Below are 27,580 nucleotides of genomic sequence, written 5' to 3' on the forward strand. Positions count from 1 at the left end.
TTAAATTACATTTATTGAAGACACACTGCCGTCCTCATAACTACTATCTTCAGCTTCACTAGAGCTTTCATGTTCAGAGTAATTGTCGGAGTTTTTGCAATCATATAATTCAGCGGGTTTGTTATTCGAGGATGCGTTATAATCATTGGAGTATTTTTTCATGGAATCTATGGTCGCTTCTACTGATGATGTTACAGCTAAAGGATTAGAATTTTTATTTGCATTTTCTCCCATGTCCACTGTTGATTCTGAGGAATGACTTCCAACATTGGCTCGCCTCCATTTCGCTCGTCGATTTTGAAACCACGTCTTTACCTAAAAAAACGAAGTACTCATTGTCAAATGAAGTTTCGAGAAGATTTCATAAAATGGGTTTTACCTGTCGATCACTTAATTTCAGTTGAACAGCCAAATGTCGGCGATCCTCGGGAGAGAGGTATTTGTGATTTGAAAACCGTCGTTCAAGGTTTTGCGTTTGTTGAGGTGTGAAGCGAACTTGACCTCCTTTGCGTTTTGAACCACATGGCGGCAACAGGTAGCTGTAATGTGGCGGATAAAACGGAAACAGCCGGGGAGATGCTGAAAAAACATTGCACTATTAGCAATTAATCAAGTCTAATATTACAATTAGTTATAATTTTAATTGTTGTTTATAACAGGTTGGTTAAACTATTATCAACCCTGCAACTTAACCCTTTATAAGGCAGCGGCAACTATATTGCCACCAACGAAAAATATTTGTTTTGCTTCTAGGTATATTTATATTGATGTTATTATAGACGCAAAATAAATATTTTTCGTTGGTGGCAATATAGTTGCCACTGCCTTATAAAGGGTTAAAAAACCTGTTAAGATTAGCAATATTTGCCGGAGTTAGAGATGTTCGTTCATTGTTCGATCGATTCAACTGATCAAATAACACAAAAAATATTCGAATAATTTTTATTTTTAAGCGAACACTGCCAGCACGAGCACAAGGAATGGGAGGGAAAGGCAAAATACAGTGGAAAAGTTGTGGGCCCGGAAACTCTACACTCAGATGTTGACGAAGCCTCATTGTCTCATTGGAAGATGAGACTTACGTCAAGGCGGCGGAAGTCCAGGGCAGCTTCCGGGGCTACTGTTCTTCACCGCTCAGCACAAGTTTGATGTTACGGAGGAATTCAGGAAGCAGAAACATTCAAAGTTTGCCAAGAAATACACGATTTGGCAAGCAATCTGCTCATGTGGCAAACGGAGTGCGCCGTTTGTGACTATCGGGACTGTATGCGGGAAGATCTACCTCAAGTCTACAGAAGCGTCTTCTTCCTCTATTGATGCAACATGATGGGCCTACGATTTTCTGGCCAGATCTAGCTTCGTGCCACTATTCAAAGGATGTCCTGAAATGGTACGAAGACAACGGGGTCACTTTCGTACCCAAGAGCATGAACCTCCCCACCAACGTACCAGAACTAAGGTCCATCGAAAAATACTGGCCTATTATGGAGCAGGCACTACGGAAGCATCCCAAGGAAGTCAAATCTGAGGATGACATAAAGAAAAAAACGGGTTTCCGTACAGAAGAAGCTGCAGCCAGATGTTATACAGAACCTTATGAGTGGAGTTAAACGAAAGCTGCGAGCATACGGTTATGTTATTGAAGTTGAATGAAATAAATATGCCAAAAGCTTACTAATAAGTTATTTTTTATTGTCTGAAAGTTTGAAAAGGATCGGTCAATTAGGTAATTTTCTACAGTGTTTCTTCCGTGGTGCAATTTGATATGGGACATCCTTTACATTTCAACAATACACTAGGAGTAAAAACGAGCTAAAAACGAACGCAATTAAAATACGGCCTGCAGGCTAATAAAATAAAAGTGATATTAAGTAAAATTTTCCGGAAAATGGCGTAGTGCCAACCCCTTTCTTGTTTGTTATCAGGAAGTGCACCATTTTTACCCTTTTTCGCCCTTATTGGACGATTTCCAGCAAGGTTTTGGGAAAACAAAATTCAAAAGCCTAATAACTTTGTGTAAAAAGTTCGCAAAATCGAATTGGATTTATCTCATTTAGTTTACACATTAATTTTTTTTGATTGAATTCCCGTTTGGTCGGTCGGTTTGGTAACGGAAACTCAACCACAAAAAAATTAATGTGCTCTAAATTAAATGGGACGAACCCAATTCGATTTTGCGGACTTTTATTGTTCAAAATTACTAGGTTTCTTAGTTTTGTTTTCTCAAACCCATTTTTTTCTCTCGTTTTTGCCCATAGTGCAATGCTTGAGCCTCCCAGTTGGCGTCGAGGTATCATGCTGGCCTAATAAGCAAGTCGTCGTATGTTCGAATCTCGGCTGGGAGAGGCTGTTAGAGTCAATAAGATCCTAGCAACTGGCCCTGCAATTGTCCTGTACTCTAACAGCTGGCACGACAGCATATAAAACAGAAGGTCAAGTTTCGATAACGGAATGCAGCACCTAGGCTTTGCTGTGCTTTGCAATGCTTGAGTTTGTTACCTAACGTTATGATTTACTGCATTGTAATAAATGCATTTAAATATAATTTTTCACCAGTTTCTTAGAGTTTACAGTTCCACTAAGACTACATGAGACCACAGTTACACAATTAGGGTGCCAATAGAGTGTATGGGAAAAAACTGACCCCCAAATTTTTAAACGGAACAACCTACAAATTGTTCATTACTACGAAAAAACACCCTGTGCAAAATTTCAGCTCAATTGATTTACTGCTGTCGCATAGCCATCAAAATTTGACTTGTATGGAAGCTTAAAAATACCCCAGGCGGTCTTCGAAAACATAAAAATTTTGATGCGAAAACACTTTAAAATGTAAAAAGCGTCGAGTTCCGGTTTCCGGTGCTATCTTGAAATTTTAACGAAAATCGACTTTTTGGGTAGTCACTAGTTTGAAATACAGGGTAAAACATATGGTTCATAGAGAACTTTGTTGAAAGGGCCACTAAAACAGTCCGAATTATTTTCCAAACTACTTGTATACCATCGTAAAGCATTATAAGTCTCTAATACGTAATACATCACTAGGGTGGATCAATTTTTGACGTAGGACTACGTCTTACCTTAGTAGGGTGGCATGCTAGGAAAGCAAAAATGATCGTGACACGAAAAAGTCATAGATTTTGAACGCTTATAGCTCAGCCGATTCTGAATATATTTTTATGGTTCGCATTCGAATGGAATGGTCACAAACGATATACCTTTCGTATAATTTTCATCAAAAGATTTAATTTTGCAAGCAAATCCTGTAATTTCCACGTAAAGTTGATTTTTTTTTGTAAATTCACTACAGTTTTCAGCACATGCTTTCATCATTAGTTTTCGTTGCTAGGTTGCTACAGGCAACACCCTCTAGCCACGTCGCTGATAAAACGGAAGAAATTAGAAAAAAGGAGGGACATTGAAAATTTGTTTGAATGAAGCCAAGACTACGCAGACCCGTTGATGGTTGGTTAAACTATTGTCAACCCTGCAACTTAACCCTTTATAAGGCAGCGGCAACTATATTGCCAACAACGCTTTTGACAGGGTTGATACCCATATGTTATTATTTAAGCATAATCGTTTAGGGTTTGGAGCATATATCCTAGAATGGATCAAATCTTACTTGACAAACAGACTGCAGATTGTCCGATTCAATGGACATCTTTCTGAACCAGTTAAGGTAACATCCGGGGTTCCACAGGGCTCTCATCTAGGTCCTTTGCTTTTCATTTTATTTGTTAATGATGTTACCCTTGTGTTGAATCGTGTTAAAGTATTGATTTATGCCGATGATATGAAATTATACATGGAAATTGCAACTCAATTAGAACTTCAAGTATTCCAACAAGAGATTGACATTTTTTACAACTGGTGCATCAAAAGTCTTCTGGATCTGAATATGTATTAAAAAATGCAGCATCATTTCATATACAAGAAAACATACACTAAACTGTACTCTTGGAGAACAATCTGTACAAAGATGTAGTAAAGTAAGAGATTTAGCAGTGATCCTTGACTCAAAACTGACATTCGTAGACCATTTTAATACGATTGTTAACAAAGCTTATAACATGCTTAGTTTTATTGAAAGATTTAGCTACCACTTCAAAGTCCCGTATACTATAAAAACTTTATACGTTACATATGATAGATCCATTTTAGAATACTGTAGTGTAGTTTGGTCTCCTTATCAAGATATGCATTCCAGTCGTATCGAATCTGTACAAAAACAATTTTTATTATATGCACTCAGAAAGCTGGGTTGGAATTCATTTCCTCTTCCACCGTATGAATCTCGATGTATGCTCATCAACATCGAAACACTTAAGAAAAGAAAAGAGATTGCTATGCTTCTGTTTGTAAAGGACATAGTTTCACAACGTATAAATTCCGAAAATATACTAGAAAACCTTAACTTCTATGCACCGGTGCGTTCGTTAAGAACACGTAACATCTTTATGTTAAACCATTATAGAACAGATTATGCTAGAAACGGTCCTATTAAGGGGGCATAGTACTTTTTACATTATATTTTTTGCGCTATTTCAAATATTTTTTTCTTGATAACGCGAAAAGCGAATCGATTCGGGGTTTTTGTACTGTAAACATTGTATTTTGTACTAATATTTACAATTTTGTTAACATATGGGAACTCATTCTCCCCTCCCCTACGGCTCCTTGAACATGATCATTCGAAAAAACATGAATTGCGGTACCATGGATTGGCGCTCGGGGGCTTATCCGAAATGAAAAGTTCCAAAACGACATGAAAGTATATTAAATTTTCTTATCATTAACCCATCCTGTTTTTAAAATTCGAACGCATAACAAAATGGCGGACATTCAAACATAAAAGTCAGTTTTTTGCCTAAAAATTGACTTTAAACTTTTCTAAAAAATACATAAATTGCAATATCGAAAAAAGGATGGGCCAAAGACAAGACAATTTTATAAACTTTGAAACAAAGAAAGAAGCTAGAGAATGGCTTGAGCCGTTCTTGAGATATTTATGGTACCTGGTTCCGAGAAAAACGGCAAAAAGTTTTTATGCAGCTCAAAATGGAGCCTAAAGTCCACTTGCATTAAAAAATCCTTTGATATGATACCCCTTTTGCCATTTTACTGAAGAGAATTCAAAATGGCCAATTTTCAGTTCCGGTAGAACCGACAACGGATATTCCTGAATGTCCAGATCGAGTCAAAATACATCCAAAAGTCCACGGAAGGACTCGCGTTGAAAAATCCTTTGATTTGATACCCCATTTGCCATATTACTGAAGAGAATTCAAAACGGCCAATTTTCAGTTCCGGTAGAACCCATACCGGATGTTCCGGAGTGTGGGACATGAACTTGCGCTCTACAGGACAGTGTAAGAATCATTCTTATTGACCACAAATGAAATGGATAACTTTGACGCACTTTTGTTAAGCAGATTTCTAGTTTTATTTCACATGCTACTTATGACACCAAAAAATCCCACTGCGATCTGGAATATCTCCGGGAAAATGGAACCAAAATTTATTAGCTTATCTTTTTATTAAAGGCCAATCTATTGTGGTTCTTTTAAGACTAATTGCATAAAAATCGAATGAAAATAAGTGGAGATAGAGCCAAAAGTGTAATTGCAAGTATCATCGTTTTTGATGTCGGGGACGTAAAGGTTAATAGACTAATGAGCATTTATAATAAATATTATGAAACCATTAACGTAACTATGTCTTGAATCATGCTTAAAAGGGCCTGCACTAGATCAACTTGAGTTAAAGGCCAGCAACAGATTTCCAACCATGGATTAAATTAAATAAAAACAATTAAAGTAAGATATTAATTAAGCTTTAGGGTGAAAAATGTAGTCTACAAAGTTTGACGAAATAAATAAATAAATTAATTAATAAATAAAAGATACTCTTTTAGTTTAAGTGTGATGAATGACCAACTGGTTAAACCCCCATTAAAAATAAAAATAAAAACTCTTTTAGTATGGGCTTCTGCTCGGGTGGTTCTGTACGTCCACTGCGGTTTCTTAGTTAAATGCTTCGTGCCGGTTCCGGTCCGATAGAAAATCGGACTCTCAAATTTCGTTCCGATTAGACTTTACCCGGTCCGATGACGATGACTACTGTTGTATGCAACAAATTTATTTAGAGGCAACTTAATACAAAATTACATAACGTGTTTCAACAAACAATCTTCCAGAGCCTCTACGGTTCAAAGGTACATTAGTGCCAGCGAGCAACATGTCCTGGTGGATGTTGCGGGTTCGAATCCGGTTAGAATCTCAGATTATAGCTTGATGCGAACCATGCACCTTTCAGCATTGAACAAAAGGTAGGAGTCACAACGACTACTTGTTAAGCATAGCTACTAAACACCCCTCCTCTCACCTTTCCGCTTTTTCATCTTCACTCTAAAATTTTCATTACTTTCTTCTATCGCCCCTTCGTCAATTGTAAAAAGAACTACCGTTTCAAAAAATAATAAAACAATCTTCGTAAACAGAGAACAAGACTCGACTCGACTCGACGAAATATCCAAAAAAAATCGGTCCCACCTGTAGCTTTTCTCTTAGCGTTTCGTCATTCAACTGGCACGATAAAAATGTAAATCAATGCGGGACACTTTCCGGGACGTTTGATCATCCGGGACAGGTCAACCAAATGCGGTATTGTCCCGCAAAATCTGATTAGTTTCCCGTAAGAACGTGTGAAAATAATGGTTGCCAAGCCGACGTGAGAATAGCTGCCAGAAAAATTTTGGTAATATTTTACGAATGCTCATTATGGTGTACATTATGCCACGCGAAAAGCTGGATATAGGTACAGTAGGATTTCGAATTTGGCAACAAATGCGTGTCGCCTATGTTGCCAAAATCGAGACCCTTTTTCGATATGAAAAAATTTAATGTAAATGCTTTAGATATTGACTAAATATCATTAATCAACGATTGCAACCATTTTATGTTTAAAAAGTCCGCCAAGAGCTATCCGTCCGGTGCAAATAAATTATTGACACCCTGCGGTAAGACGTAGTCCTACGGCAATAAAAATATTATTGTTCGAAACCACATAACTTTTTTTCATGAACATACTGAGGGCATCATTTTTTCGTCATTTAAAGTATGTATGCAGAAACTGATATTTAAGCATATGTTTGGAAGTAAAATATCTTGTGTTGCCAAAAACGAATACTTTTGTTGCCAAAATCGAGGCATGCCAAAATCGAACCATGCCAAATTCGAAATCCAACTGTATCTACATAAAATTATAGTTCATGAAATATGACAAATGTCCCCTATTGTTTACGCGTCCAGATAAAAATTGCGCATATTTATGCGCACTTTATCTATATATGACTATTGATTTTGGTTTTCTTTGCAGACCAAACAAGGCTCTTATAAATAGTAGATTAATGGTCTAACGCAAATTCGACCAATTGAATTATTTAAATGGACTCAAAATTAACCTAGGTAAAATTGAATTGAATGAATTTACAAAATCGAAATTCGACGAGCAAAGTAGAGCTCGCCTAAAGCTGTTTGCGGAATCTGCAAATATAAATGAATAAAAACATAGCTCTTTGGTATGGAATATAAATCCGATACTGAAAGAAAGCCCCTTTTATTGTTTGAGACTGCGATGCTGCACATGCTTTGTTTATATTAGATCACAACTTTCTGTTTGGTTTTTATATTATCCCGTGTCAAGTATATTCGCATGTTTGATGTACTAATTTGTATCAATTATGCACTCATGCACGAATCGTTTATCTTCAAATTGCGCCTGTGGCAAGAAGCCGTTACTGCTTCTTGAGCTCCTTCATATCAACGCATAGTCGTATTTATTTATCCGTTCCCTATTCCGACCGCAGTCAATTAATCGCCCTAGGAAAAAGGTGTCATTTTGATACGGATTCGCTGACAAATAAACCCCAAATCACTGCTGCAGATAGTGCAAAGATAGCTAGATCATTGCGATACGTGCCAAAGCTAATCGTTATCATTTCTGGGTGAACATTGATTTTGGAATTAGGCAAATCCAGCGGCGAACAGCTTTGCAATGAACACTATATTTTTTAGCAATTTTTCCGTATTCGTTTGGGTGATAAACAGCTTGGACAACGGTTTTGAGCTCGTTTTCCTTGTGCTATCCATTATCGTTTATCGTTTCGAGTACGAAAAGATTACAAACGGTTGACTAATCCACATGAAATGATAATTTTATGAAATAATTGAATTGAACTCAAATGTGAACACTTGCACACGGAACTGGCCACCAAAAGCCTCCAGGTGAATTATCTAGAAGAAGCCAATTAATACACTGGCTATAGGTGTGACGATGTGTGAGCGCTCATCAGAACGCTGCTGACTTATCAATCTGCGACTGTCAGATGGGCAAGCCTACGCCGCCAATGATAGGCGCACACGCTTTTGACTCTTTTTTCACGTTTCAAACCGTCGTTGACTTGAGGAAGACATCGATAATTGATTGCTGATCAACCAGTATTGCGACTATGAAGCAGACAGTTTTGCCTGTCAGTTTGAATCCATACCGAGCCGGTGCTCTTTGGTTTCTATCAGCGCACGTTATGGTTAGTTTCGGTTAGCCTGTGCTCCTATTTCGTTGAGTCCTACAAAATTGTTTATCATATATATATTTCCTCGAAAGGTGTACTTTATACAATGTGTGTAGGGGACAATGCACTGAGTATTCCAAAGCACACTGATTTCGATATGGGATTATACCATAAACGACGGATGGGATCATTGCGGCGCCAATAACGCTAGTCCCATATAATCATGTGACTGGCTGGCGACTGGTTAAGCTCCCTTCGTTTGTCAATGGAATAATTTGTTTTATTACAACATATTTATTTGTGGACACGTATCATAATATGAAATTAATCGGTCTGTTTGTTCACGCTGGTTACCTATTGCTTGTTTCTCACTCGTGTTACGCATACCATTGTTTAGTACTTTGAATTGATGGTTCACAGCAGAGATATAAATCTTGATAGATTAAATGTTTTCTATGCAACCAGATTGGCACTGGGTAATGAATTTTTTGATTGGTAAATAATTCATCATATACTTGCACATATACAGCTACTTGTCTAAATGGGTAAGTGACGTGTCAGAATGAGATTATGATTATAAGAAATACATAGTTTTATATTGCCGAAAATGTGAGTAAGATTGATCAAGGAAATTTAAATTAAACTACGATTTTTACCTTTGTTATACTATATAACAAAGGTTTAGGAATTGGTCGAAAAACACAAAGTTGATCTAAGGCCCGGAGGGCCGAGTCACATATACCAATCGATAGGGTTCGACGAATTGAGCAATGTCTGTGTGTGTGTGTGTGTGTGTGTGTGTGTGTGTGTGTGTGTGTGTGTGTGTGTGTGTGTGTGTGTGTGTGTGTGTGTGTGTGTGTGTGTGTGTGTGTGTGTGTGTGTGTGTGTGTGTGTGTGTGTGTGTGTGTGTGTGTGTGTGTGTGTGTGTGTGTGTGTGTGTGTGTGTGTGTGTGTGTGTGTGTGTGTGTGTGTGTGTGTGTATGTGTGTGTGTGCGCTGCTTATTTTCTATCGCCTATTTCTCGGAGATGGCTGAACCGATATTACTTTTGTTTGAAAGGTATTATAATGGAGAATATTGCTACGCTATTTGTTTTGTGGTCCGACTTTTCGTTTAAAAGTTATAAGCAAAAATGTGAAAACTACGTGACACGATTTTCTCCGGAACCACACAATCAATTTCAACAATCTTAGTACCAAATGAACGCTCTTACTATTGCTAAACATTGTGCCAAGTTTTATTGAAAACAAACAAGTGGTTTAAAAGTTAGCCTTAAAAAACCAGTTTTGACAAGGTTTAAATGATCGCCTGTTTCTCAGAGATGGCCAAACCGATTTATGCGCTATTAGTTTTATTTGGCAGGTAATAATGCCGGATAGATCACTATTGAATGGTTTTTTGATTGGACGTTTAATTTGAAAGTTATGAGCAATCGTTTACACCACATCAAAATTAACAATTATTTATAATGATTTTAACCAAGATAATTTACCTAATTTCAATTATTTTTATATCAAACGAGAGGTTTTGACACTACGAATATATATACAAAATTTCATAAGAATTGGTTTTACCGGTCAAAAGATATTAACACTCGCGCCAACTTTTGTAACACGGTTACTCGCGCGCACAATAGCCCAAACCAAAGAAAACGTGCGTACTAGACTTTTGACTAGGAAAACTTGGTTTAAAGTTTATCAAACCTTTGGGAGAGTTTCTTGAAATTGAATGCTCTATCGTCTGATAGAATTTGAAATAAAAAAAATTATTTTTCTTCAGTTTCAATATAACACATTGATATGTTCTGCAAAGTTTTAGAGCATATTATTACAAGAAATTTTGCTGAAGACAGTAACCTTTTATCTCTTCAGCGAAGTTAGAGAAATTTTATTTATATGCATTGTAAAATGCATTTGTAAAATCAGTTTGTCTATTTTAGCTCTTTTTGTAATTGTTGTATGATTTGTTTGTGTATTACAAAGCTGTGCAAACAGTAAAAATACACAACTTTGCTGAACATAGTATCCCTCTATGTTTGCTTGTTTAGGAACTGTAGAACTTTGATCATAAAAGATACCCTGATTTTGACCCCGAATTACTCGACTACCGACCAGGGCTTGTTCGTTCACTTTGACTCAATTTTGATTCATTTGACAGTACCATCTCAGCCGAGCAAAATTTGACCAGGTTTTGTATAAAACATTTGTAGAACTAGTTATCATCTTCAATTTTGCTGAACGAAGTTTTGCTATATCTGTTGTAGTTACGATGCTACAATGCTAGTACGTCATTAGCAACTAAATGAGCATTCATTTAGTCACTAATAATGTACTAGCATTGTAGCACCGTAAATACAAAAGATACAGTAAAACTTCATTCAGCAAAATTGTAGATAATAACTGGTTCTAAAAATGTCCCATACATAACTTTGAAAAATTTTGTTCGACTGAGACGGTACTGTCAAATGAACCAACATTGAGCCAAAGTGAACGAACAAGCCCTGCTACCGACAGATGGATACATTTTATACATTTTACATTTGCTGATAGTTTTTTGTTGCATACAGGCACCATTTTTCCATATGAAGAATCGAGAGAAACTTCCAGTTGGGGCCAATTGCGGTACACCTTAATGCTGCTAGCTTCGTTTCTGTAATGTCGGTTTATGCTGATCTATTTTCCCAACAATTTAACGTATTAATGCATTGAATAATTATGACATTTTGCTCATAACAAGTTTATTGAAAAATATACGTTAGATAAACAACGATTTGTAACTTTATAACACTATGGCGTTCAAAAACCTACACATGTTGTTCAAAATACAACAGCGTGAGTAACCGAAGGTTAATAAAAATTGATGAAATTTATTCAAGAAAACTTTATTATTGTGAATCAGATAGAATGGCATGACAGGAAATTATGCATAGTTCAAAAACCCATAAACTAGACCTTTACTACGCAATGTATATGTTAAAGAATAATATTTCCTCTTACAACTTGCTTTTGCTTGCACTTACTCAAATTAGTAACAACTTACTCAGCAATTTCATAAGAAAAGGTACTATCAAAATTTATAAGTGCCGTAAAACGGGATAACATTGATCACCGGGGTAACATTGATCAAATGGACTATTCGCATAAATAAGTGAAATAAACCACTACTGCCAACTTTCCTGAACTGATCAATGTTTTTCCGTTTTACGGTACTTCTATTTCGTTCAAAGTTTGTAAACTTATTCAGTTTCCAAAAATTTTATGTAAACAAACGCACCACGCAATCTTAACCAATAGATGATTTATTTTCCGAGGACTTGTCGATTTCTATCTAATAGCAAGTAAGACCGTATAACAAAGGTTCCTTTCACCACTAGGTGGATTAAATCAGGTTTTGTAACTCTCTTACTGGAAATGATTACAACATTGGTTTTACACTTTAAAGGGTGTCCACGGTAAAAGTGCAACACATTCAAATTGCGCTAACTCTTGAACCATTGCACAGTGGGGAATCGCTGTCCATCAGCCTAAAAATGAAAGTTCATTTAGACTCTCCGTTGTATTTTTCCTGTGATTCTATACTATTGAAGTGTTCAAATCCAAAATTTTAGATCAATATGACAAAATTTCATTTCTCTATGAATCTTGAAAGTATGCTATCTCAGCATGTTTTAGTGTTTTTTTTTAAATAATGCAATATTTTAAAACATGCTGGAGGTCTAATGGTAGCTCGGAGTTCAACGGTTTCTAAGAAAAAGTTCTTCAATAAATAGTGCGGAATAAATCCCTTTCATTGAGTATGCAGTAATTTTATCATAGTATACCACAGTTTTAATTTTCATTAAAAAAGTGCCATATTTTCGCATAAAACACGCTTAAAAGTTTTGAAGCCAAGGTTCACCACTATTGACACTACCGGTAAAAGTGAGTGTAGAATATGAGCTCGCAAATGGATATAGCCTCATTTAGCGCAGAGTAGCGCAAAGTACGAATGTTACGCTTGTAAGGCTACTATATCAGAATTCAATAATATAGGCAAAATGCAAACACTCGGAGTAAGCGTAGGATATCTCAATTATGGGATATCTCCTTTACTTGGTTGGATAAGCTGTTTTGAATGCATGATCTAAATGCATATTGACTAGATTAGTAATGACGGAAATACAGCTCGAAGATCTTTTTGCCAATCCTGGTATTAGTTCTGAAATCGCGGGTATAGATATGAAATTAAGTTCTTGAACACATCATTCAAGAAAAATTCAAAACTTATTGTTTCTCTACCACAAAGCTTTACATCAGGGTATACTCCTCATATAATAGGCCCACTGCAACGCAAAGGATTTGAATTTGCGGTCATCAATGAATCTAGACAACTAGGGTAACCAACCTAATTTAGACCCCATCAGCAGCTGTACATAATTTGATTTTGCTGTAAGTGTCCAAATTATGTACAGCTGCTGATGGGGTCCAAAATACGTTGGTTACCCTATATTGCTGATAGGACGAATGACAGAAGATGCACAAAAATAAGCTTTTTTTGTTTAATTATAGTCACTTTAACAGTTTGGGTCTTTCGTGACTTCTGCGGGGTTGGGAATTGAACCCAGGTCCTCCGCGTGAGAGGAGTGTATGGAAACCACTACACCGGGATGGACCACCACAAAAATAAGGTTTATTGCCTTATGATAGAAATAGTGAAAAAATTACAAGAGAATATTTTACATGCAAAAATGAGTGAAAATTCAAATCGTGATCAAATTATTCGTCATCTTATTTCCGGATAAAGTTTACAGCTTCTTCGAAACGGAAAAATGTAATTAGAAAAATCTTCCTGAGAACGCTATTACTATTGAAGACGACAAGTGAAGACGAGTGATTATGCAGAAGGAGAAGAAGACTAAGCCGAAGAAAAAGAAGATGCAGATAAAGCAAATTAATAAGGGAAAAAGTTTTGATTTTTGATTAATATTAACTTATATATGATTTTGTGTTGTTTATTAAAGCTCACACTTGCTTTGTATTGTTTTATAAAATAATTTCTCCTATAAAAATCCTTCTGCAATAATTTTCCCAATGAGCCTCATTTCTTATACGTCATTATACTTAAAAACTACTTGAAAAATAGTTGAAAATTCTCTCACATAAAAATATACGTTCTAATGCAAAATAAACCTGAAATTCGGGATCAGCACCTCAAAATTATTTAAGAACCACATATTATCCTTGATTTAAAGAGATTTTTTTGCTTGGCCAGCATTTGCATGGAGTCGCTCCACTGTGCATTGGGTAAAATCAATCACATTGTACCATAGTTAAAAGGTTGGGAATCCCAAATTCTACAGTTTCTCGTGTCATAAAACGGTTCGAAGAACGTCTAACTGTCGATTAGAAGCCAACCCGAGCAGGAGCGAAGAACAAAATAATATCAAAATGTGTTATTGGAAATCGAATAACTCATATCAAAATTTGATCTTGTTTTTGCTGACATATATGGTAAAATAACAAAAAATAATATCAAAATTTAACTCCTTTAAGGCCAAAAGAATAACTACTTGTGTTATTTGAATAACAAAGGTATAACATGACTGTATTCAGAGTTTAGAATAATATATTTTAGTATTATTAAGGTATTGAATAACAAATGCAGTAGTATATGAGATATTAAAAAAATCATTTTATAAAATATTTATAATCTAAAATCTCTAATCAGTGAAAAAAAATTATGAAATATATCGAATGTCATTTTAAGGCCAAAATAAGATATGATAACAAAATCAGTTATTAAACTCATCTTACAACCTCTGTTTTAAATATATACTCAATAACAAAATGTGTTATCAATGTATCTCCATATCTATTCAATAACAAAATATACCATTATAACACAGTTTGATATTGTTTTTATATTATTTTGCTCTTCGCTCCTGCTCGGGAAGATGCGGAAAAAAGACGTCCGTATACTGTTAAGGGGGCATAGTACCTTTTCAGTTTTAAAAAACCGATGTTTTTTATTGATTATTTCGAAAGATTAACGTTTTGAGCATATGTGTTTGAAGCCGTTTGGATGAATTCCAAAAATTGACAAAGTTCTAGCTATTTCTACCGCGCATGTCTAGAACGATTACAGAGCGAATAAAAACTTCAACACCGTTTTTCTCGAAACCAGGTTTTCAAAGTCGGTACCATACATATCTCAAGAACGGCTCAAGCTCTTGATTCTTTTTTTGTTTAAAAGCTTATAAAATACACTCAAGTCTTTTTTTACACGGGGGATACGTGCCGTGTAAAAAAAAACCGTTTAAAAAAAAACCGCGTTAATTCAAAAATTGTTGTAAAAAAAAACGTGTTTAATCGAAAATTGTTGTAAAAAAAACCGTGTAACCGTAAAAATGTAAAATCTTGTGTCAGTACCATGAAGCATAAAATGTACGAATTCCTTTCGTTGTTTTCTACCACGAAACAGTTTCGTACAGTCTTAAATGAATTTACGTGTAATTAGATTCGAAGTTTTGTGTTCGTACTACCAAAAAAGTGGTAGTAGGAACACAAAACTGTGTTATTTGTCACAGTTGCATAATGCCGCTACTACCCCAAGTCGCTGGTCGAACCACTGGGGACTTCCGGGGTGGATACTCACGATCTCTTTTCTCTTGGCTAGCTCGATCTAGAGGGAGAGAGACTCCTTTTCTAGGTCGGCTTTCTGACACCGATTAGGGACACACGGCAGCTTAGAAAGAACTTTCAATTTAGATGATGATTTTTATTTAACCTAACTTACAATGTGTGAGTATATCGGGGCCGGCCGGCTGCTGCTACTGGATCTGTGGAGGGGAAATCACTCGATCTACGAGCGGCTGCTACTGGAGCTGGCTGATGCTTTCGGGGAAGGCTGCTGCTTGCGGGGAACGCTGGCTGCCTTCGGCGTTGGCTGCTTCGTTCGGCTTGAGCTACTGCTGGCGGGGAACGCTTCCGCTCTCGGGGGAGCGACTGGTACTAATCGAGCAGATATGCTATAGCTATGCGCGTCGAGCTTTTCGGGTAGTAGGTTGCTTTTCCTTTCCGTAATCGACGAAAGAGTCCTGGATAGTTTTTTGTTGATTGAACACTATTTTTTATTATTAATAATGTGAGTGTGTTTTAGGGGGTTCGTAATATCCATTCCCTCTGACCTACGTTGTTCTGCGCTATTCTATTCTGGGAATGTACGTATTAGACGTAGCATGTCTTGGTACTTCATATACTGGCTTTTTTTAGAAAATTTCCGAACGATATACAAACATTATAATTTAAAAACCATCGAAAAAATACTGTGTAAATTCAGAAAACATAAATATCGCGCTGAAAAACCGTGTTAATTCAAAAAATCGTTTAAAAAAAACCGTGTTAATTCAAAAAACCGTTTAAAAAAAAACCGCGTTAATTCAAAAACTATCATAAAAAAAACCGTGTTAATTCAAAAATCGTAAAAAAAAACCGTGTAAAAAGAGACTTGAGTGTAATCTAGTGTTCGACCCATCCTCTTTTGGATAATGTAATTTTTGTATATTTTAGAAAAGTTCGTCAATTTTTTCGACTAAAAAACTAACTTTTATGTTTGAAAGTCCGCCATTTGGTTATGCGATCGAATTTTCAAAAAAGGATGGGTCAAACACGAGATAATTTAATGTAGTTTCATATCGTATTGGAATTTTTCATTACGGATATGCCCTTGAGCACCAATCCATGGTACCGCATTTGATGTGTTTTTTTAATGATCATCTTCAAGGAGCCGTACGGGAGGAGGGAGGCGGTTTCCACATGAAATCAAAATTATTAATGTTGGTCTAAAGGGTAATGTTTAGAATGCAAAAAGCCTGAATCTATTGGCGTAAAAAATATGGTATAAAAGGTACTAAGCCCCCTTAAGGATCACACTCGCGTAGTTGGGGTCTTCGACGGGAAACCAATTTACTCCGTGCGCGATGTGACAAAAAAAACTGAATCTGAGTAAAAGTTTCGTGCAGAAGGCCAAAACACGAGGTGGATTACTTATGTTTAAGGTTTAGAAAGCCCCAACAAAACACGGGCGCAAAAAGCCGTGCCCGGAAGTAATTCGGTCAAAAGCTGACGAAACCACACTGCTGCGTTATGAACGAGGAGACCTACGTGAAAGCGGACTTCATACCGATTCCGGGGAACCAGTATTTCACGGCAAATGATAAGTTTGATGTTCCAGAGAACCTCCGAAAACAGAAGATGTCGAAGTTTGCCAAAAAATTTTTGATTTGCAAGCAATTTCTTCATGCATGGACAGGTGTATTTCAAAGAGTGTCTCCAAAAGCGATTTTTTCCTCTTCTGAAGTCTCACAACTGTCCTACGATCTTCTGACTGAATTTGGCTTCATGCCATTGCGCAAAGGAGGTGCTGGAGTGGTATAAGGCAAAGAATGTTTATTTCATGCCGAAAGATCATAACCCCCCAAATACATCGGAGCTGCGGCCAATCATAAAAACCCGGGCAATTTTGAAGTAGAATCTTCTAAAAGTAGTCAAAACTATTGAAGAAATGTTGATTTTGTAGTTGTGCAAAATTTCATTGGTGGGGTTAGGACCAAAGTACATACGGTACGGAGGCGAATTAAAATAAAATAAAGACGCTAAAACTAAGTTTCATTGTTTCGTTTAATACCCTGAAAATTTGATGGCAATCGGATAAAAACTGGAATTTTGGATGTAGCAATTTTACCGTGGACATTCTTTAATTTCATTTTAATTACGTATTGACGAATTGGAGTAAAAACTGCCGCTGTGGCGCTACCTGCTGCGATAGTGATAAAAACGAAAACAAACGTCAGATGCGGTATATTTCATAAATAATTTTCAGTAAATTATATTTTTAGCTAGTTTTCGATTGAAAAGTTTACTAAATTTTCATCTGGTTTTGAAAGAAATTTGCTGTTTTACAAGGTATTTGAGTACTTAAATAGTGAATTGAAAGAGAATAAATTTGAAGAATACTGTAAAAGTTGGTGGGGTGACTTAACTAATCGAAGAAGGGATCCTAAATCGGTTTTTGCATATTATTGGAATGTTTTTCTATAAGCGTCGCTATATCTTTGCATATTAGCGTTGATAAGAGGAAATGCTTATCAACTCAGGGACTATATTAGCTCGTTTCATCATACCTGATTTTTATTTTCAGGTGTAAGAAATTCAAGTTTGCCAGGTGGTTCCGTAAATTTTGCATATGCATATTATTTTTCGATATAAATTAATAAATTATGGTCATATACCATTATATTCAATTTATAAAATAAAGGTATATTTTATATCTTGATTTCCGTAGTTATGGCTTTACAAGAAAATTTTCGAGTCTCATATAACTGGTGATTCTCAGTATGTAACTGAGTGTCGTTTCGTATAGCAATTTAGCATCGTTCGCTTTCGTGCCTCGCACGTTGCATTTTTCCGACAGTGGTTGTTTTTGAAGGTCTTTGAATTAACTTGGGCACATTTAACACTGACGTGTTTTTAAACCAAAACGTATATTGAAGCATTTCAAACGCAGCATTAGATGCGTGAAATCGGTTTCCTAGGTGCATCGCGCGCGTAATTACCATTATATGATAATCGAATAGCAAAAACGTGATAGCTTTTGAACAGTTCTCTGATAAAGTAGTGAGGGTTTTTAACTATTTTTTATGATCGAAGGATGCCAAAAGGTATCTCGCGCAACCATGGCCTTCGATGTAATTGCCAAATTGATACGTTTGTCTCAGGATGGCTTCCGGCATAGTAACAAATATCTATCATTATCTAATAACTGCTCGCGCGATTTCGGACGAATCGAATAGGTTAATAGCGTATTCTTAATCTTTGGTGTCGGTCAACTGATTTCTCATAGTTTTTTTTTGTCAATATTTCGGATTTCTTAAAATTAAAAAGCATGATGAAACCACTCCAAATATTAAAAAAACGAAAATAGAAAGAATAGTAAAATTAATACATAATTATGATCCAATAATACACAATTATAACACAAAAAGATCATAAAAAAGAACAAATAGTAATACATGAAGCAAAACGGGTCCTATGGACCGATATTTACATTAAATATATCCACTCTAAGAAAGCATACAACTATGACCTGTAATCCAAAAACAATAAATAAGTACAATGACAAAAGTAATTAAAGAAAATCACTTAAAAAATCATATCTTTAAAATACACAAAAACAACATCACAACATCAATGAATGGGAGGGTCCATCAGGGTACTTATTTGAAGCAGTTCCTAAGATTAACTTTGGCCCGGCTAACAACACATTGCGGATAATGAGCGGGCCCTTCTCCCCACCTATTGGGGTCATTCTGCATTGGGAGGGCTTACTTAACGATTGACTTAGGTGATCTAGTTTCTGGAAGGAGATTCTTAACTACCCTTGGTACGTGCAAGTGATGTTGCTTGCCGACCGATTCCCTTTTGGCCCTTCATACAGGAGCTGGTAAACGTGACCAACCGTTATGTTTTACAATTCCCCTTGTCAAGATAGGCCCATTGCTATGAACGGTTATTCTGCTAACATAGGTGGTAGTTCCCATACATACATACATTATTGGAATGTTTTTCTACTTTGCAAAATCTTTATGTTTGTTTTGTTTCGGTTTAAGTCAAAGTGCTGGAGATTCGAACATCTGTCAGTCCAAGCGACCATATTGCTTCGGCACTGCATGAAAATATGAATGTTCTCTTTGGTTACCCTGTATCTTGCTTGCAATAGCCTGGTTTCTGTTAATTTCTGTTCTGTTAATTTTTTTGAGCACGTGGATTATTATAATTTAACTTGATATATTACCTGTCTTTTGTCGCACAAATTTACAAAAACATTATTTTCTCGTATATACTGTAAATTGACAAAGTATATACCAAAAATAACCTAACTACATACTTTTCTTACATTTTGTAAAAATAATTTTTCTTGTACATTGTTTCGCTACATTAAGAAAATTAAGCAAACTGCCAACTTTTTTACCGTTCGGATAGTTCCAAAGACTACCACCGTCAGCGTACAAGTTTCTGTCGAATTGGTCAATATTTTCATGCATTATGCATTATTTGAAAAATTCTATAGCAATTTCATATTCAAAATCTTTCTGCCTTTCTACTAGGTAAATATATACCAAGTATAAAGGTATAAGAAACACTTGGAAAACCGATAATGGAAAGAGGTCCGAGCGAAACGTATGTCTGGTATCGTTCGACTCAGATTCGAACAGAGCATTTTCTTTGTGTGTGTGGGTGTGTGTGTGTTTTTTAAGTGAGGAAAAGCTCGATGCCTGGCACACTAATGATGATATTCATCATGTGGCACTTATGGGACTCTAACCCACTAAAAACCTCACTGTACCTGACCCGAAATCCTCCCGGGACCGCTACAAGGCGATTACTTCGGGGAGAGGCTGTGCTTATGCACTGCTCCAATAACGGCGCTCTTGGTACCCATCGAGATGTAAACCGATTTGGGAGAGCCTACCGTCGTAATGTGCACCCCGTCACGGCTACCCACGCGGGGAATTTCTATTCATCGAGACGTGTACTGAATGGGATGTGCTCTTCACCATAACTCGCACTCCGTTACAGCTACCCTCGCAGGGTTTCTCGCTTATGATGGATGCTTTCTCCCATTGGGACGTGTACCGATTGGAAAGCGCCTACCTTCATAATGTGCACCCCGTCGCAGCCACCCTCGCGGAGCTTTACTCCTTTCGAGACGTGTACTGATTGGGAACTGGGATTGGGTACTGATCGACTAGATTTGTTGAAGATCGTGCCCCGCGTGTTGATATCCGCTCGGTTCATAACACCTTGTAGCGCTATGTTGAACAGCAGGCATGAAAGACCATCACCTTGACGAAGCCCTCTGTGTGATTCGAATGAACTTGACAATCCACCCGAAATCTGAACACAGCACTGTGTACCATCCATCGTAGATTTAATCAATTTGATGAGCTTCCTAGGGAAGCTGTTCTCGTCCATGATTTTCCATAGCTTTTTCCGGTCGATGGTATCATATGCGGCTTTGAAGTCAACGAACAAATTATGCGTGGGAACTCTGTATTCACGGCCCTTTTGGAGGATTTGCCGCAGTGTAAATATTTGATCCGTTGTAGACCGACCCTCGACGAAGCCGGCTTCCCCGGTCCCACAAATCTGTTCGCATTTGGTGATAATCGGCGGAAAATGATTTGGGACAGCACTTTATAGGCGGCATAGAGAACGGTGGTCGCTCGATAGTTCTCGCAGTCCAACTTATCGCCCTTTTTATAGATCGGGCAGATAACCCCATCTTTCCACTCCTCTGGTAGCTGCTCCGTATCCCAAATTCTAACAATTAGCCGGTGTATACAAACGGCCAGCTTTTCTGGTCCCATTTTAATAAGCTCCGCTCCGATGATATCTTTTCCAGCTGACTTGTTATTCTTTAGCTGCATGATGGCCTCCTTAACTTCGCCTATTGTTGCACCGTCGAAATTCAGGTGTTCGTCGAAGTGCTGCTTCCACCTATCGGTCACCTCACGATCGTCCGTCAGAATACTGCCAGTCTTACCCCGACACATTTCGGCTCGCGGCACAATCGCATCTCGCCCATCACTATGAAAGCTGTATCCAGCTCACGTGTGTTGCCGCAGCTCTGGTAGATGGTATGTTCATCTCTGAACGTACGTACCGTTGAGCTCTTCCAGCACACCTCCTGCAGCGTTACGACGTCGAACTTGCGGCTCTTCAATACGTCGGAGAGCACTCGAGTGCTCCCTTGGAAGTGGAGAGATCGGCAGTTCCACGTCCCGAGTTTCCAATCCATAGTCGTTTTTCGTCGCGCGGGTCTATTCCGATTGTTCCAGTAAGAATTTTTTTATTCTTCATTCCGTGCTTTAGTATTTTTTGTGGTGACGGCTTGCAAAGCCTGCTACACCAACCCCCTTTTTCGCCGGAGTGCCAACAAAGCTCGAAAGAGCCCTCCTTGCCTGTCGGCATACGACCTTGCCTTGGCTTCCACCGGGGTTGGTTACCCGATCTCCACCACAGTTGCTCGTATCCCGGCTGGTACCACTAGGAGGTAGGAATAGGAGTTGCTGAATAAGAGGCTCTATTTTATGCCTACACGTGCACAAGGCACCGACGGTACGCATTATTCAGCCGTTTATCAGCCTTCTACAATAGTAAGCGTTTTTAGTTAGGATTTTGCTATTTTAAAAGAAAAGTTTTTTGATTTTTTTTATTCGAGCGTATAAGGGAAACTTCGAATTTTATGTTCTTTCTTCTGCTACACAATTATCTCCACTTTCTTTAATAGGAGCTAAGGCATTATTTTACGTTATAATATTTGTTGCTCAAGGATTTCTTATGATAAACCTCCGCACACATTTTTTCGCTAATCGATTCTGGATTACCGATGCGAAAATTATCACCTATGCGCGAAAATTGTAATATCACTTTTATGGATTTAGTCTCCAGGAAAATCGATTATTATTATTATTCTTTTAATCAGACATCTAAATAGTGGTAAAATTTCCATAAGAGTTGATTCAAGTAAGAATGATAAATCAAGGTCTAGTTTAGCGACATTTACGGATGGTATGCAGAAAATGCACAAAATCCTATTTTTTACAATTATTTTTTCTTAATCTTAAGTTTTTTCCAATTATTATCCAATATGCATTAGGACACAAAAATAGGAACATATGGTTTTTCATTTAACCATACACTATGAATATAGGTATTTTGAAAGGAACAGAAAGCAATATGAGGAAAATTCGCTTTTTGTTGATCTGAAAGAGATCTAAAAGCTTAAATTTTATGTGTGATTTCTTAAACCAAATCGTAAGCGTTCGGCGAGTTTTGGCTCTACTGAAAGTCAGATTTTTGTGGTAATTTTTCTATGCCAAATATTTGTGTGCCAACCATGTTTACACAAATTTGAAGCTACAGGCGTGTTTTCCTGTGTTGGGGACTTACCACCGTGACCATTATTCTGATCTATTGTGGTGTGTCCTCTTTTAATTTACGCCATGTCGTATCAGTGAGCTATCAAAGTTTGATGAGCCACCTCAACCTACAGGCGTTAGACAATGTGATCGGGACAGTCAAAATTTTGACGAAATTCAAACGGTCATAACTAACAAAATAAGACATTTTTAGATAAAACCAATTGCATTCTACGGGGAAATTTTCTAGTTTTTCTAAACTGTTTCAACATTTACAGTAGCCAGTGAACACCGGATACCCAAGTAGCACACTTCAGGTCCATTTAGTTGAAGCAACCAAATTACGACTAAAATTAGTCATATTTCGGTTACCACAACAACTTTGTGACAACCTTGCTAATAGGGATATATTCCGGGTAGTCCGGGTGTATGTAAAAAACTGAAAGTGAAGTGTAGTTTTGGGATAAAACATGAATACCATTGAATTATCATGACAGAAAAGATTCAAGCGATGAAAAAATAAGTTTTGACGGACCCCCGGAAAACCCGTAATTTCTCTGGTGTCCACCGGCTACTGCCAATCTTGAAATATTTTAGAAAAACTAGAAACTTCCCCGTTAATTGCAATTGGTTTATCTAAAAATGTCTTATTTTGTAGAAGTTATAGCCGTTTGAATTTCGTCAAAATTTTGTCTGCCCGATCATTTTGTCTAAGCCCTGAATTGACATATAGGTGTTTTGACGGTTTGAAGTACTGAGATAATGTTTATATACTCAGGTATTATTCAAAAACCGAGAAGTGGGCAACAATTGGGTGGTGTGCAACAATTGACAAACCACCCTGCAAGAAAAGTGATGAAACATTTCAATCCTCATTTTCTCCTCTTGCTGTTACTCGCAATCGGCCAACTATGAAGAAAACCCTATATGAAGAAAACCAGTTGGTTTAACTCACTTTGCCGACATACAATTTTAATATGTTATAACTATTTTCTCAAGATTGTAAGTAATCTACAATTTTTTATTCAAAGAACGTCTAAACCACCTGTTCTTTCACTAGAACTAGGCCATAGGCCGAAAAAATAGATGCCAGCTTAATGGGCCGAAAATACCCTCCCGTGCCCTATAGCTCGTTATATCTAGGGATTCTGGCAATAAAGAAAGCTACTGTTTCAGCAAGGTTGATCAGTAGACTAAGATCCATCAACTGGTGGACAAAGTTTCCTACGTTTTTCATTAAGTTGCATTAGCATTCGAGTGAATTCTTTTTTGTTTTAGCATGTCTATGAATCGAAGTTGGTGTGAGTAACGAAAGATTAACCGTACATAGTGGTGTAAAGGATTAAAAATGTTAATTGTAATAAGCTGATTTTTCTATGTTAATTTATTTTAAATTTATATAGATTTACTTTTCGTACAATATTGCGGTTGTAAGATTACAATATTTTAAACATCAAAAATAAAATGAGACATATTATGATAAGTGGTTGGGAGGACTTTTTAATTTTATAACTAGAGAATATCTGTAATATATAGCAGTTACTAAAAGGGATGAGAAACAGCTACATTTAAATATACAACCATGAATTAATTTTGGCTATAATTCGAACTCAAGTCCAATATATTCGTGTTTATTAATGATTAGAGACGCAAAAAGCAGAAAACTATACAGTTCTGATAAATATACAACAACGTGTTCGGTAACATCAGTCAATGACAGCTACCGTCAGTGACGTCTCAGAGCGCAAAACTAGGGCCACTTAAAATCAATACTATGGTCACTCTAGATAAAAAATGGGGTTTGAATTTTTTGGGAAATTGTAGATTTTTTTAGTCTTTGGTGCTGAAATTTAAAACACTTAAATTGAAATTACACCTTTTTGGCATCTTTTTAAGAGTTTGTATTAGTTCCAAATGCTCCGGATAACAACAATTTGAAAACGCTCTTTGATGATTGCTGAACTTTGATCGCCAAAAGCCATTAAAAAAAACTGTTTTGAAATACGCAGCAATAAAGTGGTTCTGGGTATAATTTAAAATTTAATTTTAGTATATTTATAGACCATCCTTGAAATGAAGTCAGGCATAAATTAATTTTTTATAACAGTAGTTTTTTTACAATTCTAGATAGAATTAACAAAAGGGCGAATGTCGCAAATGTAAACAAAACGGGTGAAAGTTATTTTTTGCTGGACCAGCATAGGAAAATCAACCCTCACTCGGTTTGTTTACGCTTGCGACATTCGCCCTTTTGTTAATTCTATCTTGAATTAACTAAGGGAACGGTAGAAGAGAGTAATGAACAACAGTCACAGAGCCGATAGGATCTAACATATTGAGATCAGGCTTGAAGGGAAAGAACGGAAGATGAGGATAAGAGGGAGTTATTGAAGTAATGCTTAAGAAAGGTTTAAAGGATCATCACTAGTAGTGATTCACTACCGGTGAGCCACAAGGCTTCGGAGGAGTAGTGGATTCGAATCCGGTTGTAATGCTTCGAGTACAGCTTGGTTCGATCCATGAATTTCCCAGGTTGGATAAAGATTGCGGTACACAACTTCTTACGCGTTGCTTCAAAGAGCCCCCTTACCATCATCTTCCGCTCTTCCATTACTTTCTTAGAAGAAAGTAATGTTCGCATTACTTTCTTCTACCGTTCCCTCCGTTAAATGTAAAAAACTTATATCTTGGGGTCAGTCCCTGTCACGCCTGTCACGCCGAAGACCCGGGTTCAAATCCTAACCCCATAGAAGTCACGAATGATCAAAGCTGTTAAAGTGACTATAATCTAACAAAAAAAGAAAATCAGAGAGTCTGATCTTGTTCTCTGAGAGTTTGTTCTTCACGCCTAAAAAAATAGCATCAAGCAACATTCATTTCCTTTTACTATTCGAAATGTGTCATTAGCTATTAAGACTATTGTAGTCGTATTTCGTATTAAAATAGTAATATTTTCCGCTTAACTAAAGGTACATTCGTCGTGGGTGTTTAACGATCTGTGTTGTTTTCATTTGTTATGGATATTAAGTTATCCAGAGTTAAATACGTATTATTTTTGAGCGTTGCTCTTTATACAGTTCAAGGCTCCGCGCATCAAAAAATTTTTAGATGTATTGGTTGAAATGCCGTATCAATATAGTCTGCTACTGGTGGTTATTACTTTGAACTTATCAAAAGCAAACAGTAACAAATGTACGAAAAAACAGAGAGTGAAAAAATGTCACAATTGTTACCTGTGATCGTAAATCAACGCAAACGAATCGCTTTGATATGGTTAATGTCCATAAATCTTGTAGTTGAAAGATTACCGCTTATTTTCGCTGGCGGTTCTCTTTGACCGGCAAAACGTTCAAAGGAAAATTACTCCGAATAAGCTTGTTAGCTGGGGTTGATATTGCGCCAGCAGGATTAGTTGATACATATCTGTGGTGAACCACTCTCACGACCAATCCCAGGTAATATCGGAACCGTTTTAATCAGTCCACTTCCATGTACAAACCATACCATACCATACGAATCGAGAAGTTCAATGAGAACGGCTGGTCTTAGAAATGATATGATTAATAGTGGTATATTATATATAATGAAAATGAATAATTATTTTTAAACGATTATTAGCAAATCATAAAGCCTTAAACGGCATAAACTACAGCCAGCCACTAGCAATAAGTGTAGTGAAGCTTTTGATATAGGTACAACGCCATACGAATCATGCATTATCATTATCATAAGTCATTATTAAAAAAGCGCATTTTTACCACAGTGAACATCAAAATTCGATTACACTGTTTTTAATTATAGTTCAAAACCAAAAAGATAAAATTTAAAATCCTGACGGGATGCCAAATCACATATTCGTCAAATTGACCAAATTGTAGTACTTTAACACATTCAACAGTTTTCCAATTTCTACTTGACACATTATGGTCAAGAATCAGATTTTTCGCGGCTATTTTTAAAAATTCTCGTTATAAAAATCGTGTTTGAAAGAAAATCACCGGGAAATATTAGTTGTGGCCTGATGAATACTTAACCAAATATGTTAATTTAGAATCGATTTCAATAAGGCCATTTCAAATATTTTATAAAGTTTTTGTTCTTCCGGTGCTGGGTCAATGAAGGGGGGGCGGAAAAAAACAAAAAAAAGAGATTTTTTTGATTCAGCTTCTTCACTAAAAGTTTAAACGTGAAAACCAAATCTATTCTTGCTTTTAATATATACGTTATTATTTTCCATTCAAAAATTTACGAAAGAACATTTTTTTGAACGAATTTCGGAAATTCCATTGTTCGAATTTTCATTTTTGTTTCGTGCTAGAAGCGTTAACTAAACTCGTACACTCATTTTTTGAGTTTTTCAGAATTTAGAGCTGGCCGACAATTGATTTTACGGAAAAAATAACTCATATCCTATAAATTATTTTTTGCCCCCCGATTTTTCAAGCCAATTTCCAAGGGGGGGGGGGGAGGAGGATGACAAAAACTTAAAAAATAATTTGCATCGGCCTAAATTATTGCGTATTCCACTCTTTAGTTTCACTTACATTTAATACATATATAATTCATATTATCTTACAACTAACCTTTATGTAATACGTTGGCATAGTGCTCCAGATATGCGGCATTAAGAGCAGGACTAAGTGCAGGATTAAACGAGGACATTCCAAACTGAAGAGGGAGCGGAAAGCTATTTTTTTGAAATTCTAACAGGTTTGGATACAGCGCTGTTGGCTTCTTCGGTGATTCCCGGCCGCTTTGAATAGCCACTGGTGAATCAGAAGGTGATTTCGGTGCACTACAAAAATCTGATGTTGATGATGGGGAGGTTAATGAACATGGCTGAACGGAATTCAAATCTGATAACTGTTTTAGAACACTGTTTTGTACTAATTGTTGTTGATGGTGGAATAGCATCTGTTGATGTTCTGCTTGCTGATGCAAAATATCGTCAATCCTAAATGATGACTTGCGTTTGGAAGAACCCATCTCCATCGAACACTATCACTGGACGCAGGTTACTGGTCTTCTTTTTTCTATGATTTTTAA

At 36.8% G+C, this 27,580-nt stretch overlaps 1 protein-coding gene across 1 annotated transcript; it reads right to left on the minus strand.

The window, feature by feature from the left end:
• On the minus strand, window positions 1-27,526 carry LOC128732594 (homeobox protein HEX homolog pha-2). Its single transcript, XM_053825874.1, has 3 exons — window positions 27,118-27,526; window positions 380-579; window positions 1-315 (listed from the first exon to the last, which is right to left on the minus strand). Exons 1-3 carry the CDS (start codon window positions 27,524-27,526, stop codon window positions 1-3), a joined length of 924 nt encoding a protein of 307 aa, XP_053681849.1.
• Window positions 27,527-27,580: the final 54 nt, after the last annotated feature.

The sequence above is a fragment of the Sabethes cyaneus genome, chromosome 1 (genome assembly GCF_943734655.1).
Source record: "Sabethes cyaneus chromosome 1, idSabCyanKW18_F2, whole genome shotgun sequence".
Lineage (NCBI taxonomy): Eukaryota > Metazoa > Arthropoda > Insecta > Diptera > Culicidae > Sabethes > Sabethes cyaneus.